At 37.0% G+C, this 21,256-nt stretch overlaps 1 protein-coding gene across 1 annotated transcript in view; it reads right to left on the reverse strand.

The window, feature by feature from the left end:
• Positions 1 to 199: 199 nt before the first annotated feature.
• LOC102802880 (uncharacterized) overlaps positions 200 to 21,256 on the reverse strand; it is a 37,051-nt gene continuing 15,994 nt past the window's right edge. The window contains exons 13-24 of the mRNA XM_085505633.1: positions 21,100 to 21,143; positions 20,767 to 20,923; positions 17,858 to 17,967; positions 17,392 to 17,467; positions 14,830 to 14,905; positions 13,916 to 14,034; positions 10,843 to 10,937; positions 9,787 to 9,927; positions 9,561 to 9,690; positions 7,358 to 7,503; positions 6,415 to 6,517; positions 200 to 3,066 (exon numbers count right to left, since the gene is read on the reverse strand). Coding sequence (XP_085361759.1) covers positions 2,791 to 3,066; positions 6,415 to 6,517; positions 7,358 to 7,503; positions 9,561 to 9,690; positions 9,787 to 9,927; positions 10,843 to 10,937; positions 13,916 to 14,034; positions 14,830 to 14,905; positions 17,392 to 17,467; positions 17,858 to 17,967; positions 20,767 to 20,923; positions 21,100 to 21,143 — 1,473 coding nt within the window. The 3' untranslated portion in view covers positions 200 to 2,790. The remainder of the gene's footprint in view (positions 3,067 to 6,414; positions 6,518 to 7,357; positions 7,504 to 9,560; positions 9,691 to 9,786; positions 9,928 to 10,842; positions 10,938 to 13,915; positions 14,035 to 14,829; positions 14,906 to 17,391; positions 17,468 to 17,857; positions 17,968 to 20,766; positions 20,924 to 21,099; positions 21,144 to 21,256) is intronic.

The following is a 21,256-nucleotide window of genomic DNA, read 5'->3' on the forward strand; positions in this document are numbered from 1 at the left end:
TAGTTTGAGAGAAGGAATCAGGTCTGGATGGAAAGTGGTTGGGGTAGAGATCTGGTCTGGATGGTTATTGTCTGGATCGGGACTGGGAGCCAAGTAGTTTGAGAGAAGGAATCAGGTCTGGCAGGAAAGTGGTTGGAGGAAGTGATCATGTCTGAAGGCTATTAACCAATTATATAATAAATCTGGAAAGTCAGCTTACTAAAGTCTAGTATAAAAAAAAACTTTAATAAACATCTTATAGTGATTAATTCTGGTTATTTGCTGACATAAATGTTAGTGTTTGTAAATGTAGATTCTAAAAAACATCCCGAAATAATGTAATGGTCAAAAACAAACTAATAAATTGCATATACAATGCTAACTGGTAATGTCAGTGACATGCAAGAAACACCAGTCTGAACATAAGACATTAATATACACTTCGTGACCAATGAAGCATACACAGGAAAATATGACTGACAGATTGGAACACAATTTACTTTCACTGTTTTTTTTTATGAATTTGTCAATGAAACAATGTGTTTTATTGTAATTTAGCATTTTCATGTGAGTTTAATTTAGAAAATTTTACTTATATATAAGCAAAAATAGCGTAAATTAAAACAGTGAATGAATAATGCGTTTACATTATTTTACAGACAAGACAAGACATGCCAACATCATACTTGATCAAGATTTAATACTGATCGATAGTATAACCAAGTACTGGGTAGAATGAATATTGAAATTATATTATGCTCACAGAAACAATTATCAATGACAACAACAATATCATCAGACAAAGTTCTCCCTCTACTATATCATAACTCATTATAATCAAAGCAAAAAAAGGCAAATAGAAAATATACATACCGGGTATAAATGACATAAAAACACATAAAATGACATAAAAACATGTGTATGAAAGATATATATCCTTATGATTGTGTGTGATTGTCATGACATTTAATTTGTGTGTGTACATGATGAAAACATCAACAAATTATTGGTTCACCTCGTTTGATATTCACCTATTTCCTCTGAAAATATACGTGTACAAGAACTAAATTTATACCAGAATATGCTTATAATGCATAACATCTGACATACAATACAGAATTTAATAAAACACTATTCCAATCTAATCAATAAAAGTCAAACAATAAGGTTTAAAACAAAAACAGGTTTACATGCAGTCACTTTCTCAAGCGTTGCTGTCCTTCTAGTCGCCCCCTCTAAAAATATTACCATGTAATTTGAGAAACTCATTGTTTGTCTTTCAAACACCCAGCAAAGTGCAGAAAAGGTCATAAACATGTAAAGATACCAAGTATAGATGGAGGCAAAATTATACTTAAAGAGCAGTAGTCGTCGCGCAGCACGTGTTCGAATTTCATGTAAATTAACAATGTATTTTACACGCGTTGTATACGTCGCTATGAGTCCCATATCGAACGTGACGTGACGACTGCCGCCCTTTAATGTCTTCAAGTATTCAGAAACTTTGGGGTAATAATCTTGTTACTTGTCTGTCTGAATGAATATCTGTGTTTATTCCAGGATCCCACCCACTTGGTGGTTACCACCATAGTGCTTTGTTTACCACCACACATGTATGACACAGTCAGTATCCTGATCACCTGACATGTTTATTTCTGGAGAAAACACTGTATCTACAAAGTCTAGTTATGAATTTTGGTGTAAGACCATAATTCCTGGCAGTGTTACAATACTACAATAAAACTGAACAATAAAGCCCTTAATTCAACTAAAACTAGATATAACAATTAAAATACCTTGTATAGTAGATTAAAAATTACAAGATCATTTATAGAAATTACTAAAACCTATTACTTCTCATTGATTCCAAGTCAAATTTTGAATCCCATAATTTTGAATTACATACATTACAGACCTCTATGTACTCCTCTGTAATTGTTTTTGTAAATTTGGACATAATTTTCCATTAACTATCGACCGTCATAGGTATACATTTATGCCAGCCTGCATCTAACTGCCTCATAACAAATTTAATTCTTGGTTGCAAATGACCAGTCACTGTACATATACATGTGCATATAGGTCTTGAAGTTTGATAAAAATCTATCCAAAATAAAACACTGACTTTGACACTTAGGGTTAACACACTGTTCTCTTAACATAAATGAATAATTTACACTTTATTGACTGACGAAAACTGACAGCTTTAGATAATTTGCTCTATTAAAAGCACATGTGCTTACGTAAATAGTGAAGGGGTTTTTTGGTCAAAATAAGTCATATTTTAATGCATCTGTCAAATTACATGCGCTTCTATTGGAGATGCACTATTAATAGAGAAAATAAAATACATATGAAACCAGAAACAAGATTGTCAGTGGAGATTTATAACGTTCACCTAAAAGTCTTTCTGTCTGATAAGAACTGAGAGTTGATGAGATCAGTGTTTCTATGTAAATAACAGCTTATCCTTGCCACCAGGCATCCACCTTGATACGACTACTCCTATATTAAAATAAAATACATATGGAACCAGAAATAAGGTTGGCAGTGGAGATTTATAACTTTCACCTAAAAGTCTCTGTGTCTGATAAGAACTGAGAGTTGATGAGATCAGTGTTTCTATGTAAATAACAGCTTAACCTTGCCACCAGGCATCCACCTTGATACGACTACTCCTATATTAAAATAAAATACATATGGAACCAGAAACAAGGATGGCAGTGGAGATTTATAACTTTCACCTAAAAGTCTCTGTGTCTGATAAGAACTGAGAGTTGATGAGATCAGTGTTTCTATGTAAATAACAGTTTATTCTTGCCACCAGGCATCCACCTTGATACGACTACTCCTATATTCTTCTGCTAATTTCTTGACATCGCAGCATGGTACCAACTGATCTTCTACAAGAGGTTTCAAAGCCACTGGATCAATGCTTGTTTTACTTAAGTGTGCTTCAATAGCATATCTTTCATACACATGACCATGAGGTGTTTTCACTGGATCCACAAACAACTCTTTTGACAGTGGACATACAAGATGGGATGGCAATGGTTCAAACTCGCGGGATTCACTACTGAGCATTTCCTGTGAAAGACGAGAAACATAATTACAGATTACTAACATAAGGAAGCGTTCCTTAGTAAATAGTCTAATAGAAAGATGATTAATCCATATGTGCTTTTTAAAAACCCATAAATATGAAATTCACACACTCCCTATTTGGAATTTGCCTTTCCTAATAAGGTAGGATTCATACTGCCAAATTACACCATGCTGCAACTTATAATAATACTAATAATTTATTTACCTAGAAAATATTTCATACAATACACAAAATTGTACATACAGTCTAGGTAAAATGGAATCTGAAATAGCTTAAAAGCTAGTCGAGTCAGATCCCTGACATGACATGAATTTAATGACTTAAGGTAGCGGAATAGTTTTTTGGGCACTTTTCACATTTTTTTTGAAAATCACAAGCATAGCTCCATAAGGCATGCCACATACATTAGTGTATTTATTTTATTGAAAAAATAATATCTTGTACAAGTAAACTGGTTTTTTCCTTGTGTGCAAACAAATACCCAAGTTTTTTGTTTATCCAGTGTACACCCCATGAGTGCTTCTCATTAATATTCATGGTAACAAACATAACTGAACTGGGGCTAAGCTATTTACAAACAACTGATAAGATATCTGTTTGTAGTTTACACACAGCTGATAAGATGTGTGCACTGCTTCGTTTCAAGAGGAGGAAGCTGTACAGCAAAAACAAAAACAAAAAACATTTTCGAAATACAACAAATTTTGTATAAACAAAATAGTACATGAGTGTATCACATGTTACCGGATTTTGCCATAAATTCGCCCGGGCCGTTTAACGCCAGTTTGGTATTTTTTAAGATTTTTTTAAAAATATTTTGGAAAGACAAATTTATGTTCTAAATGTTATTTTAATAAATCTGTTGTCAAAATAAAAGTACAATGTCACAGTTGGAGATTTTTTATTTTTTTTTATTTCTGTTTGATACATTATATGCTTTTTAGGATCAGATCAGGGGGCCTTGACCCTTACCGAGTTCCGTGTTGATTGACATTCAACGAGATCCGAATTTTTAATTTGATGGCTGGTTTGAATATATCCACTTTTACAGTGATTAATATAAGCGTTTGGAAATAGCATAATTATATTGCGTGAGTGAAAGAAGCCAGTGAAACAGCGTGTTCTATTTATTTCTAACGCGCGTGGTCGGCGTCTTTGATTGCGATTGTTTTGTATTTTTGTCTTCGAAATGTATCACTCGCTGCGTTTTTTTTTTGGGTCACGTCTCGCAACTGAAAGTCCAAGCTGACTTTGTTTTGGCTGTAAAACTAAAAGCCCCCAACGTCGGATTCGTCAGCGTCATTCACAAATACTTGAAGGGCATCTGTGATATCTTCACCTTCAAACTGTCTTCGTCTAAAAAGTCAAATTCGCCATCTTCTTCTCCACAGTTAGCTTCCCCAGCTAACACCTCTTGAAGTTTGCTGTTCAGTAATTTACTTTCATTGACTCCACCGTCATTCACAGCAGTTTTCGTTTCCTCAACGGCGGTACTCACAATGGTAAAGGATGTTTCCCAAGATAGTACGACGTATTCAATGCGTAAGTGTGAATTATAAACAGACCAGAAAAGTCCGGTTAAAGCATCAAAAAGACGACAAAAAGACACTTTGAAGCCCCGTCATAGCCATAACAAGAAACCACGTGGGGTTGTTTAGTGTCTGTCAATATTTTAGAACACTGCATTTTCATTGGTCGAATTACGTTGAAAGAGTCGTCAATTGAAACAAATATTACAGTCTGTTGACAGTGATTGATCACTGTTATCATCATGAGAAAAAAAGAGTTATCCGCAATATACTTGCTGTTGGGGAGCCACACTACGGTAGCTTCCTTTGCCGAGATCGCCAGAATCTTCACGATAAAGTGGCAAGTTTAAAACTTGATGCAGCACAATTATTTGCGAACAAAATGGACTTGAATTTAGCTGATGGTGGTTGTTACTATCTTAAAATAAAATCAAACCAAAGTCCGACGTACCTGCAAAAAGAGTGCATGTAAATGTGCTGTAAGACGAACACTTTGGTAAGGAGGGGCAGCGTTTCCTTCGAATTTGTCTGAAAATCGCTTTAGGCTTATTCAGGTAAAATGAAAACTAAACTTGCACGAACACTACAAAAGGTCCATCCCGAAAATAACAAGTCCAACAAAAACGGTCTCGTCGGATGATGATTTACAATATTTTCGTGTTGAAAATTTACTTTGCATTTCTTCCAATTCCACACATAAAAAAACTTACCCCACAGCCGTCATTCCATTTTCTTATTCTACCGTAATTTGCGCAAGTTTGCTCGCGGGAGTCTGATAATTATTGTCGGAAAGTGTTCTTGTGTCTCTAAAAGACTTTGAAACTTGTGGAATACTCAAGAAAATAAGTTTGCAAATAAAACGGCCCAAACATAAATACGCTATGTTGACAAACACTTCAACTGCCCAGTGTAGTATTTGTGTTGTTTGCTACCTGCAAACAGAACCGCCCACTTTGCATAATCCCAGCTGTAATGAATGACGTCACCGTTCGTTATCAGCACAGACCGTGTCAAAACTCCATAGCGTGAAATAAAACGGTAAAAATACAGTTTTTTCACAGACATAAATGTCGAATCATGATTTTTTCTGAAAACAACCTTCAAGGTAATTTATTTACTGCCAACCTATATAATTGTTGCTGCTAAAACGGGAGTTAACCTTGATTGAAGTTTAAAATCATAAAAGTGTCGATTTCTCGGTGTTCGATTTCTGGCAATTGCCGTTGACCTAATTTTAAATGGCGTTTCAGTGAGTAGCGCTACGATGTCGCCGTTTGGCTTTCCGTACTCTCGAATATGTTGGCTTCGTATCCGTATTTACATTTTTGCGAAATTCTATCGCGTATTTTCACAAACCTCGCGCAAACCACCGGTATACACTAACTTCAACACCAAAAAACGTGCTTGAAATTTTCCATTTTTGGAGAGGAAAAAAAAACTTAATTTAAAAAATAGAAATACGGATTTAAACTTCATGACCTTTGCTTCAAAACAGTGTAAAGTTTTTGGCCGCATGCATGACCGTAGAGCTGACATTTAAAAATGTATTCACGTTAGTTAATTATCAGCCGCGCCGATTTTCAGAATCACGTGACGCTAAAACAAACACAGTGTTCACAAAATATTAATAATAGAAAAGTACAAGTCAAGGGCTTTCCAAACATATATAGATTGTATAGGTTCTTGTAAAATTTACTCCGATTATAGATGTTTACATTTTCCATGCCAAAAAACTATCTCGCTACCTTAAGTTAAGACTGACTTATGGAGCTACAGAGATATATAAGCATTATGTAATACCTGTTGGTGTTCAGCTATAGTTTTACTTGCATGTAATCTGCTGTGAGCTCCAGCTTTTTGGTCATACAATACTTTGTCTGCAAAATATTCCTCAGCCAATGTGCTACAAAATGTAATATTAAAGATTGGATTAGATTCAAAGGACTAAGTCTTAATTTATTTACCTTATTGCAATGTATTTATTCTGGATTCAATCTGACAAATGTCGACACAGACACACATATTCATTATGTAATCTACTACTGTAAAACTATTTATTTTCACTGACATTTAATTTCACTATTTTATGTTTTAATTCCACGAATTTGTCAAGGAAACAATTATTTTTATTATCATTTTACTTATCAACAAAAATAAAACCCAGTGAATAATTAATGCATTTACAGTACTGATTATAAGTCTGCCATACTTGTTTATGTCCTTTGTATTTGTATAATCAGTTGTTTGCATGCAGAAGGTAAAAGAATGATATCAATAACTGCTCTTATTAATTGGCACTTGTACATGTATATTATAGTTATACTCCGAGAACATTCCTAAAGTTTAATTGGATTACTGGGACTATAATATTTGATGGTCTGAATTTCTGGGCATTGTGGGAAAAAAACAAGGAATCACCTAAATTCTGCCTTGTTATGAATTACATGAATTAAGTGAAATGTTAGCAAAGGAAATTCAAAATCAAGTGGCAGTCTAAGATAAACACTAGCATCCAGATGTGCTAAAAACTATAATTTATATATTTTGCACACCATCAAATAATCTACCTAATAGTCCCCAAACCTGAATACATCTTTATGAATGTTCTCAGCAACTTTAATATACAAGTACAAGTTAATAAAAGCAATGTACTGGTTATATCAGAATAGATCATGAGCTGGTTGACAAGTATGAAAACACTTTGCACCGGCCTATGGAGAAAATAATTTGTTTTCACACATACCTGTCTAATGGATCATCTGGTTCAGGTGTGATGAGTAAACCAAAGACACATGTTAGAATAGTTGTGATTGGTGTATCTGATGTGTACTCTCTATCAAATACACTATGACATATCCGACCAGAAGCATTCACATTGCAATGGTATATCTACCACAATGTATTGAGTCAAGAAAATAGTTTCAGCAATAAACCAACTCATCAGTTGGATCAGAAACACAAAGTATATAAGAGTGTTATCATGCTATTGATTTGTTGTATCATGCTTTTGTCAAACAATCAAAGCCGGGCATTTCAACATGTTCACATTACACAACTGTCCACTCTAACTATTAACTGACCAATCAGCATTACACAATGGTTGAACTGACCAATCAGCATTAAACTGTGGTTGAACTGACCAATCAGCATTACATTATGGTTGAACTGACCAATCAGCATTACACAATGGTTGAACTGACCAATCAGCATTACATTATGGTTGAACTGACCAATCAGCATTACACAATGGTTGAACTGACCAATCAGCATTACACTATGGTTGAACTGACCAATCAGCATTACACAATGGTTGAACTGACCAATCAGCATTACATTATGGTTGAACTGACCAATCAGCATTACACAATGGTTGAACTGACCAATCAGCATTACACAATGCTTGAACTGACCAATCAGCATTACATTATGGTTGAACTGATCAATCAGCATTACACTATGGTTGAAATGACCAATCAGCATTACACAATGCTTGAACTGACCAATCAGCATTACATTATGGTTGAACTGATCAATCAGCAATACACTATGGTTGAACTGACCAATCAGCATTACACAATGCTTGAACTGACCAATCAGCATTACATTATGGTTGAACTGATCAATCAGCAATACACTATGGTTGAACTGACCAATCAGCATTACACAATGCTTGAACTGACCAATCAGCATTACACTATGGTTGAACTGATCAATCAGCATTACACTATGGTTGAAATGACCAATCAGCATTAAACTGTGGTTGAACTGACCAATCAGCATTACACTATGGTTGAACTGACCAATCAGCATTACACTATGGTTGAACTGACCAATCAGCATTACACTATGGTTGAACTGACCAATCAGCATTACATTATGGTTAAACTGACCAATCAGCATTACATTATGGTTAAATTGACAAATCAGCATTACACTATGGTTGAACTGACCAATCAGCAATACACTATGATTGAACTGACCAATCAGCAATACACTATGGTTGAACTGACCAATCAGCAATACACTATGGTTGAACTGACCAATCAGCAATACACTATGGTTGAACTGACCAATCAGCATCACACTATGGTTGAACTGACCAATTAGCATTACACTATGGTTGAACTGACCAATCAGCAATACACTATGGTTGAACTGACCAATCAGCAATACACTATGGTTGAACTGACCAATCAGCAATACACTATGGTTGAACTGACCAATCAGCAATACACTATGGTTGAACTGACCAATCAGCAATACACTATGGTTGAACTGACCAATCAGCATCACACTATGGTTGAACTGACCAATTAGCATTACACTATGGTTGAACTGACCAATCAGCATTACACTATGGTTGAAATGACCAATCAGCATTACACTATGGTTGAAATGACCAATCAGCATTAAACTGTGGTTGAACTGACCAATCAGCATTACACTATAGTTGAACTGACCAATCAGCAATACACTATGGTTGAACTGACCAATCAGCAATACACTATGGTTGAACTGACCAATCAGCAATACACTATGGTTGAACTGACCAATCAGCATCACACTATGGTTGAACTGACCAATTAGCATTACACTATGGTTGAACTGACCAATCAGCATTACACTATGGTTGAACTGACCAATCAGCATTACACTATGGTTGAAATGACCAATCAGCATTAAACTGTGGTTGAACTGACCAATCAGCATTACACTATAGTTGAACTGACCAATCAGCAATACACTATGGTTGAACTGACCAATCAGCATTACACTATGGTTGAACTGACCAATCAGCATTACACTATGGTTTAACTGACCAATCAGCATTACACTATGGTTTAACTGACCAATCAGCATTACACTATGGTTGAACTGACCAATCAGCATTACACTATGGTAATAGTGATCAATCAGAATTTATGATAGTATTGGTGAAAGGATACAGGAGTAATAAATCTGACTATTGGAGGCACAGCAGGGTAGTCCTTGGGAAACTCTGCATAGAGTGAATACACACCATTTTCATAAGGTGTATCAGCAGGACCAAGAAGCAGTATTCGCCAAAATCCAATGCTACAAAAAATAAAACGACAGTACATTATATCATAGAAATATTGTTAGACTGGAAACTAAAAACAAGTTCAAACTGAACTTATGAAAGATACTTACTTATTCTCACATGGAAAAATCTGGATAGCTTGATGTGGTGTACTCATATAAGATGATATTTCACGTAATATTCTCTTAATTCTGATTGGTGGAGCTGATTTACTACCAGCTGGGGGATCGTCCGTTACCTTATTCAAGATACTGAAGAAACAAATGAATAATGTGAGTGACACTGTGAACACAAATGAATAATGTTATAGTGACACTGCAAATACAAATGAATAATGTGAGTGACACTGCAAATACAAATGAATAATGTGAGTGACACTGCAAATACAAATGAATAATGTGAGTGACACTACAAATACAAATGAATGTTAGTGACACTAAAAACAAATGAATAATGTTGCTGACACTGTAAATGCAAATGAATAATGTGAGTGGCACTATGAATACAAATGAATAATGTTAGTGACTGTAGAACCAAATGAATAATGTTATTACACTATGGTTGAACTGACCAATCAACATTACACTATGGTTGAACTGACCAATCAGCATAAATACAAATGAATAATGTGAGTGACACTATGAATACAAATGAATAATATTAGTGACTGTAAAACCAAATGAATAATGTTAGTGACTGTAAAACCAAATGAATAATGTTAGTAGCTGTAAAAACAAATGAATAATGTGAGTGACACTATGAATACAAATGAATAATGTTAGTGACTGTAAAACCAAATGAATAATGTGAGTGACACTATGGTTGAACTGACCAATCAACATTACACTATTGTTGAACTGACCAATCGGCATTACACTATGGTTGAACTGACCAATCGGTATTACACTATAGTTGAACTGACCAATCAGCATAAATACAAATGAATAATGTGAGTGACACTATGAATACAAATGAATAATGTTAGTGTCTGTAAAAACAAATGAATGATGTTAGTGACACTGTAAAACAAATAAATAATGTTAGTGATGGAGTAAACTCGTGGACAAATGAACAAACACACACAGATGAAATTATAAGTCTTTATTTTCAGGGTATGTATCTACTTTGTCATGTATTACACCCACCATGAGGATCATGATACTCACACATGTGCTGGAGCCACTGGTTTATTGATATCTTCTGGCAATTTATGTTGTGGCTGTACATCATAGGATTCCCTTGAATATCTCGTAAGATCTCGCTATAATATAAATTGAAGATGATTTCTGTTTGTGTCAATGATTACCTAGTAAACTGCACCCACATCAACTGTCATACACACACAGGTGACTGCATGTGGATGTCTTAGTCATACACACACACAGGTGACTGCATGTGGATGTCTCAGTCATACACACACACAGGTGACTGCATGTGGATGTCTCAGTCATACACACATTAGGTGACTGCATGTGGATGTCTTAGTCATACACACAGGTGAATGCATGAGGATGTCTTAGTCATACACACATTAGGTGACTGCATGAGGATGTCTTAGTCATACACACATTAGGTGACTGCATGTGGATGTCTCAGTCATACACACATTAGGTGACTGCATGAGGATGTCTTAGTCATACACACACACAGGTGACTGCATGTGGATGTCTTAGTCATACACACACACAGGTGACTGCATGTGGATGTCTCAGTCATACACACATTAGGTGACTGCATGTGGATGTCTTAGTCATACACACAGGTGACTGCATGAGGATGTCTTAGTCATACACACATTAGGTGACTGCATGAGGATGTCTTAGTCATACACACATTAGGTGACTGCATGTGGATGTCTCAGTCATACACACATTAGGTGACTGCATGAGGATGTCTTAGTCATACACACACACAGGTGACTGCATGTGGATGTCTCAGTCATACACACATTAGGTGACTGCATGAGGATGTCTTAGTCATACACACAGGTGACTGCATGAGGATGTCTTAGTCATACACACATTAGGTGACTGCATGAGGATGTTCTAGTCATACACACATTAGGTGACTGCATGTGGATGTCTTAGTCATACACACATTAGGTGACTGCATGAGGATGTCTTAGTCATACACACATTAGGTGACTGCATGAGGATGTCTTAGTCATACACACACACACACACAGGTGACTGCATGTGGATGTCTCAGTCATACACACATTAGGTGACTGCATGAGGATGTCTTAGTCATACACACAGGTGACTGCATGAGGATGTCTTAGTCATACACACATTAGGTGACTACATGAGGATGTCTTAGTCATACACACATTAGGTGACTGCATGTGGATGTCTCAGTCATACACACATTAGGTGACTGCATGAGGATGTCTTAGTCATACACACACACAGGTGACTGCATGTGGATGTCTTAGTCATATACACACACAGGTGACTGCATGTGGATGTCTCAGTCATACACACACACAGGTGACTGCATGTGGATGTCTCAGTCATACACACATTAGGTGACTGCATGTGGATGTCTCAGTCATACACACATTAGGTGACTGCATGAGGATGTCTTAGTCATACACACATTAGGTGACTGCATGAGGATGTCTTAGTCATACACACACAGGTGACTGCATGTGGATGTCTTAGTCATATACACACACAGGTGACTGCATGTGGATGTCTCAGTCATACACACACACAGGTGACTGCATGTGGATGTCTCAGTCATACACACATTAGGTGACTGCATGTGGATGTCTTAGTCATACACACAGGTGACTGCATGAGGATGTCTTAGTCATACACACATTAGGTGACTGCATGAGGATGTCTTAGTCATACACACATTAGGTGACTGCATGTGGATGTCTCAGTCATACACACATTAGGTGACTGCATGAGGATGTCTTAGTCATACACACACAAGGTGACTGCATGTGGATGCCTTAGTCATACACACATTAGGTGACTGCATGTGGATGTCTTAGTCATACACACATTAGGTGACTGCATGAGGATGTCTTAGTCATACACACATTAGGTGACTGCATGAGGATGTCTTAGTCATACACACATTAGGTGACTGCATGAGGATGTCTTAGTCATACACACATTAGGTGACTGCATGTGGATGTCTTAGTCATACACACATTAGGTGACTGCATGAGGATGTCTTAGTCATACACACATTAGGTGACTGCATGAGGATGTCTTAGTCATACACACATTAGGTGACTGCATGAGGATGTCTTAGTCATACACACATTAGGTGACTGCATGAGGATGTCTTAGTCATACACACATTAGGTGACTGCATGAGGATGTCTTAGTCATACACACATTAGGTGACTGCATGAGGATGTCTTAGTCATACACACATTAGGTGACTGCATGAGGATGTCTTAGTCATACACACATTAGGTGACTGCATGAGGATGTCTTAGTCATACACACATTAGGTGACTGCATGTAGATGTCTTAGTCATACACACATTAGGTGACTGCATGAGGATGTTCTAGTCATACACACATTAGGTGACTGCATGAGGATGTCTTAGTCATACACACATTAGGTGACTGCATGTGGATGTCTCAGTCATACACACACTAGGTGACTGCATGTGGATGTCTTAGTCATACACACACTAGATGACTGCATGTGGATGTCTTAGTCTACTGTACACACATTAGGTGACTGCATGTGGATGTCTCAGCCATACACACACTAGATGACTGCATGTGGATGTCTTAGTCATACACACATTAGGTGACTGCATGTGGATGTCTCAGCCATACACACACTAGATGACTGCATGTGGATGTCTTAGTCATACACACATTAGGTGACTGCATGAGGATGTCTTAGTCATACACACACAAGGTGACTGCATGTTGATGTCTTGGTCATACACACACAAGGTGACTGCATGTGGATGCCTTAGTCATACACACATTAGGTGACTGCATGTGGATGTCTTAGTCATACACAAACGAGGTGACTGCATGTGAATTTCTCAGTCATACAAACATTAAGTGACTGCATGTGGATGTCTTAGTCATACACACTAGTGACTGCACGTGGATGTCTTAGTTATACACACATTAGGTGACTGTCGGTGGATTTCTCACATCTATCTACAATGATATTTTCTATTTTTCATATCTATGATTAACTAATATACTATTAATCTAAATCTAATTCAATATAATGTATTTTTCTGACCTTTGTGCATACTCTCGGTTTTTTCTGCACAGAATCTCGAGCACTGAGTGAAAGAACAGTCTCCATCTCAAATAACTTCAGTCCTTCTGACATTGTTTGAGGAAAGAAACAACAACCACCTAATGAGAAAAGTAATATGTGAGATGAATAAATATAATACTGTAAAATGATTAATTTTCACTGGGTTTAAATTTCGCTGATTTAGCATTTCAGGCATATTTATTGGGTTTTAAATTCACGGTTTTATCATTTAGATAATGTGTTCTATACCAAATTTTACATATTCACTGGGTTTTAATTTCGCTCATTTTCCAGTCAGCGAAATAAGCAAAATTAAAACCCAGCGAATAATTAACCCTTTTACAGTGCATGTGCCTCGCAAATGACCTGATGATCAAAATAGCAGAGCAAAGCAGAACAGAGCAGAGCAGAGCAGAGCAGAGCAGAGCAGGGAAGAGCAGAGCAGGGAAGAGCAGAGCAGAGTAGAGTAGAGCAGAACAGAGCAGAGCAGAGCAGAGCAGAGTAGAGCAGAACAGAGCAGAGCAAAGCAAAGCTGAACAAAGCTGAGCGAAGCAGAGCAAAGCAAAGATGAACAAAGCTGAGCAAAGCGAAGCAAAGCAAAGATGAACAAAGCTGAGCAAAGCGAAGCAAAGCAAAGCAGAACAAAGCTTAACAAAGCTGAGCGAAGCAGAGCGAAGCAGAGCAAAGCTGAGCGAAGCAGAGCAAAGCTGAGCAAAGCAGAGTAAAGCAGCGCAGCGCAGAGCAGAGTAGAGCAGAGTAGAGCAAAGCAAAGCAGAGCAAAGCAAAGCAGAGAAGAACAAAGCAAAGCAAAGCTGATCGAAGCAGAACAAAGCAGAGCCAAAAACAGTATATGTGCTTCCACTAGAGATGAATACATCTTATACAATACTCACCTGTCACATTAGACAGAGCTTTCATATCACGATTATCGTTTCCAATCAGAACAGCATCAAGATATATATCTGATATCTAAGACAACAGAAATATGTCATTGCAATATGACAGATTTGCTACACACATCTTGAGATCCTTAAAAGGTTACAAGTTGGGTCAAACCAAGATCAACAAGTCATTGTCAATGACACGTCCCCGTTCCGTTCATATTTGAGTGACATATACATTCAAAGCAGATCATGACCGAAATGCACCTGCATATGTACAACACATTGTGCTAAATCTGAACAAAATCCATCCATGCATGACTGAGATCCGGTTCTGGAATTGTGAGAATACGTGATTTTGATGCATTTTCGGCCTTAAAATGGCCATCATTCCGCTATTGTTAAGCAGATCATGAAACAAATGCACATATCTATTTGTGACATGATGTACCATGTGTGTGTGAAGTTTGAACTTGATCAATCCAGACATGTCTTGGATACGGATCCAGAACTGAATTCTTTAACAAAATGGCCGCCAGTCGGCCATTTCGAACTTGATCCGGAAAAAAAAGACGTGCATCAAGGTCCTATTATGTTTAATGTATGTACCAAATTTGAACAAAATCCATCCATGCATGACTGAGATCCGGTTCTGGAATTGTGAAAATACGTGATTTTGATGCATTTTCGGCCTTAAAATGGCCATCATTCCGCTATTGTTAAGCAGATCATGAAACAAATGCACATATCTATTTGTGACATGATGTACCATGTGTGTGTGAAGTTTGAACTTGATCAATCCAGACATGTCTTGGATACGGATCCAGAACTGAATTCTTTAACAAAATGGCCGCCAGTCGGCCATTTCGAACTTGATCCGAAAAAAAAAGACGTGCATCAAGGTCCTATTATGTTTAATGTATGTACCAAATTTGAACAAAATCCATCCATGCATAACTGAGATACGGGTCCGGAATGGTGAAAATGTGCGATTTCAATGCATTTTCGGCCTTAAAGCGGCCCCCATTTGGCTATCGTTAATGAGATCATGAAACAAATGCACATACATATTTGTGACATGATGTACCTTGTGTGTGTGAAGTTTGAACTTGATCAATCCAGACATGTCTCGGATACGGATCCAGAACTGAATTCTTTAAAACAAAATGGCCGCTAGTCGGCTATTTCGAACTTGATCCGAAAAAAAAAATGACGTGCATCAAGGTCCTATTATGTTTAATGTATGTACCAAATTTGAATGAAATCCGTCCATGCATAACTGAGATCCGGGTCCGGAATGGTGAAAATGTGCGATTTCAATGCATTTTCGGCCTTAAAGTGGCCGCCATTTGGCTATCGTTAACGAGATCATGAAACAAATGCACATACATATTTGTGACATGATGTACCTTGTGTGTGTGAAGTTTGAACTCGATCAATCCAAGCATGTCTCAGATACAGATCCAGAACTGAATTCTTTAAAACAAAATGGCCGCCAGTCGGCCATTTCGAACCCGATCCAAAAAAAAAAAATGACGTGCATCAAGGTCCTATTATGTTTAATGTATGTACCAAATTTGAACAAAATCCGTCCATGCATAACTGAGATCCGGGTCCGGAATGGTGAAAATGTGCGATTTTGATGCATTTTCGGCCTTAAAATGGCCGCTATTCGGCTATCGTTAATCGGATCATGAAAAAAATGCATGTGCATATGTCCCATATAATGTGTGATGTATGAGTGAAGTTTGAACTTAATCGGTCCATGCATGTTCGAGATACAGGTGATCACGGACGCACGGACGCACACAGGGCAAAACATAAGTCCCCGTTTTCGGACTGCGTCCGAACGGGGACTAATAAGTAAAGACAGAGACATGCTGAATAGAAGATTGTCATATGCCAAATAGAAACTTATCCCAAAAAGGTAAACAAAGTGTATGTACTGATGCAATCTCACATGGCAGGGCATAGTCATTGGTGCATATCTAATTTGTGGCATCACATATCAGTTTGTGCTACTAGTATACTGCGTTCATTTAGTCAAGCAGTGTACCCTCATGAAAATGGTTTGATCTATCTAGTTCAAATCATGTAACAATTTAAGCTGGCAATGTTGCTGTTTTGTTGTCTGAAACAAATATAGCGATGAGAGTAACATCATGTGCATCAAAACACAGCATTTACACATGTAAGGATTTATAAAACTATGAAAATGATTAATTTGTAAACAATTGATCATGGAAAATTTAATTTGAATTAGTAAAAAACAAATAAATTTGTAGCAATTTGGCTAGAGAAATTATGCCTTTTTAAGTTTTATTAGGTACACATGTTTAACCTTTTCACCACCAAATTTCTTTATAATTCTTCAATATTTCTGGAAATGAACCCTATTTTTAGAGCCAACAGACAAAATTTGAGTCAATTTTCAGTTTTTACTCAAAAAATTGGCTATTTTGATCCCAATCTTTTGCAGGAAAGTGCAGACTATAAACAGAAACAATTTTGTGAATTTGTGATAAAAAGAAGGAGTTGGTGGTGAAAAGGTTGAAGGACTGTGTTGATTCATACCTGTAAAGCCTTAGCAGCCATCAGCAGCGTGGTGGAAGAACCAATATCTAAACCATCAGACAAGCAGAGCAGCCTTCTATAACAGACAACATACTTTCTCATTATTATCTTTTGTTACCATCTCAATAATGTTTTTGTACAAGAATACCACATGCACTCATATTACAATTTTTAAATCATTGAAAAGCATTTTGACGAGGTTTGACACTGATGTTGTACATTAACACAATGCTGACACAGGGACGTCAGCTATCATGTGTTGGCCAGCAATTTTGTAGTCAGGATGAAGAAGATATTTCATAACAACTAAAGAGTTAGAGGGTCTCACAAGGAGCACATCAGCTATTAAGTTAGGGAGCCACACAAGTAACAAAACAAAACAGAAAGTTAATCAAATATGTTCCAAGATGATTATAGTGCAGCAACAAAATAACAATTGACAGAACAATTGGTGTCTTGTACTTACTTTTTACAGTTTGGATATTTCTTTCCAATTACATTCAATTGTGATATACCTTCAACAATTGCATCGTACATGAGAGTTCTACCATATGCATATAGATTATCAACTTTATTCTGGAAATAAACACAATATAATAACTGGCATCTCTCATATTCTAGTATGTCAAGTTAGTTTGTCAATATATCGTAATGGAATAAATCTTACTGAGATTAATATGTAGTAGGAAAGTCCAAGTACGGACAGATTCAGCAAACTTAGGGAAGAGTAGGAAATCAAACGGGCGGTGCACCGCGGTCATTACCGCGGTGTACCGCAGAACGCCGGGGAGAGGCGCGGACTGCTTATAATTAGGGGTCTCTACCGCTGTACCGGTCTCTACCGCGGTCCTCGGTAATGTGTGAAATACGTACTTAACAGTTTCTTTGTGATTCCACAAGACATTGTTTTAAAATCCGATGCTGTAAATGAATACGATATGTGCGCTTGTTTAGTATTTAGTACATGTATTTAGCGTAAATTTCCAAAGTGATGCGATACAATTTTTCATGGTACATGTAGGTATACCTTTATTACACTGGAATAAAGTTTACAATTGAAAAGTGGACGATTTACAAAGTTTCAGCATATCCAAGTCGTATCCTGTTTCTTGATTGATTTGGCAGTATCATGTTCACCATTTGTGTCACACTCCAGAAAAAATGGCCAGCAAACGAGAAACGGACGAACTAATCAAAACAGGTCAGGCTGTCTGCATTGCACTGACAATGACATGATTATTTTCTGTTTCGTTTCATAAATCTTGACTTGCGCATGTAGTCTTGGTTGACAGAATCTTTTTTAAACAAAAGACGTTATTTTTCTGTTACATGTTCGTGTTCCATGGTACTCGTGAGTGTGAAAGGCATTTTGAATGAATAATTATTGAGTTTATGATACCGTACGATAACGCTAGCTGGCTCGATTAGAATTTCATTGCGTGTGAACCACTGAGGTCATTGCTCGTTACTGTGCCAACCGCACGTAGTTCAAAAGCACCTGACGTTGTTTTGTTTTTTTTCACTCGAAATGTAAGCGATACTCTGCGTTCAAAGTACGCTGCCCCGATTTTGAAATTACAGTAAATTGTAACGCATGGATTATATTTACATGAAATTTAGTTTATTTCAAAATGATATAGATGTCAAACCATAATTATTATTATTTGAAATGTTGTTTCTTGACTTGACTTTTCTGGCTTTAATGTTTTGTGTGTGCGTGTTTGTTTACAATATCATTATCAACAACAGTTATTCAGTGGCCCCGTCTCTGAGGCAGTAAGTCGCGGTTTCGACTAAGTCGCGCAGTTCGATGGCTCCGGACGATTGTATTGTGTTTTGCCGTCAGTTTTAAAGTAGAAAAACTAAGTCTGGTATTATCGCGTATTTAATTGCCCGCTCAATCAGTTGGAGGTGACAACTTAACACCTACAGACCGTCAATTACTGAAATAGAAAGGGTGATAGCAGCCTGACTCGAGGTGTCGACAGGGGTATGAAAATAAGTTTGCGTAATTATTGCAAAGGCAACGCATTATCAAGTCGGCAAAGTTGAAATATTCACAGCCAGTACGTAAACAATGAAAAACAAGTTTGCGCAATTATTACGAAGCCAACGCATTATCAAGTCGGCAAAGTTGAAATATTCACAGCCAGTATGTAAACAATGGAAAATAAGTTTGCGTAATTATTACGAAGGCAACGCATTATCACGTCGGCAATGGGGAAATATTCACAACCAGAACGGTAACAATTTTTACGTAGGCAACGCAGAGCCAGTAAAAATTTGCGTAATGGGATGTGTATAAAAAAAGGTCAACGCGCGCAGCGCGAATGGTCACCAAGGTAACAACCCACTTGTTCAGCGCGTGACTTGGGGTTAAAATTGGGCCAAGGTTTATTAGATTAGTCAGTTTCGCCAAGAAGTGCCCTATTTTTTTTGCTGATCACCCAGTTGTTGTAGTATATATTGTAGCACCAAGTGTGTGACACTCCCTCTTCGACTTCGGCTTGCTTTTCCTACTTAGTGCATGGTCTCGAGGTAACGTAAACTGCGGCCTCTCATCGAGTGTTTTACACTTGGAATTTATACTTCGTCCGATTATATTGGTATACGCGAAATATTAATCTTTTAAAATAAATCCTGAGACTATACATGATGTAAATTCAAAATAATGTGATATTATTTTACATTATGTGGGGTCTACATTATTCTGGGTTGCTTTGCGATGTTATACCAAGACTCGTGAAAATAAAATAGTGTTCTTCTGCGAACTAATAGAGACGATTTTTCCAATCTTCTGGTACCACTCGATTTTTATTATTTGAACTTGGCGGCAAGTAACCTTTAGTTTCCCAGTCTATTGTGTCCATTCATAGTCTTAACAATAGGGTGTAAATTGCCATGTGAGCCTACCGCACACAACCGCGGTAAACCGGGGTCATGGAATCTATGCATAAATTTGCATAAAATGCGGTCGACCGGCGAGTACCCACCACCACCGCGGTAATGACCGCGGTAAACCGCGAGTTTGATTTCCTACTCTTCCCTTAATTACTATGACAATCTGAAAAATATTGTCAATACAAATTCTGAAAACAATATTTTACTTGTGTGGCACATGTAGCTAATAGCTGTGTTAACACAGGCCCTTTATACACTGCCTCCACGAATAATTGCTACATCAGAGAGTCAAATCTTCAAATACCTTTCCATTTCAGTTAATAATTGTTTAAAAAACATCAAAGGCATTCCATGTTCATTTGGTTTTCTTTTTGCTTAGACATGGTTTACTGAAGAGATATTTTTAATTCTCAGAATAGTGGTTAATTAACATAATAATAAATGATTTGCATAAATTATTGATTGCTTTCTTACCTTGAAATGTTCAAATGATTCATTACATTTGTCAACCACGGTGACTGCGCTGCTGAATTCAGTCAGACCAATAATATGGGCAAAGTTGTACGCCATACTTCTATTTGCAAATGCATGGAATAACTGTTTGATAGAATCAATCCTTTTCATTGTCTCTCTGGAAAATAAAACAAATACTTGAGTTACCTGAGTGGTTTCTTCCAAACAAACATAATTTGACAGATTGCTGAAAAGATATGAATGTAGATACTGTTTGTAAACCAAAACAAGCACTTCTCAACAGGTATGCGAATATGCATAGCATATTGTTGCCAATACAACTTATTATCTTACCCAAAACATGACGTATTCATTGAGCTGCTAGTGTCAAACAAAACCTGAAAATATGAATATGAAGGGTAATTATCTTATATTGTGACTTTTAGAGAAAATTACCGGTAATCCCAGTGTATTGAATAAATTTAATCTGACTACAATAGAAATGAAAATC

This window comes from Saccoglossus kowalevskii, chromosome 11, assembly GCF_978046115.1.
Source record: "Saccoglossus kowalevskii chromosome 11, keSacKowa6.1, whole genome shotgun sequence".
In the NCBI taxonomy this organism is placed as follows: Eukaryota; Metazoa; Hemichordata; class Enteropneusta; family Harrimaniidae; genus Saccoglossus; species Saccoglossus kowalevskii.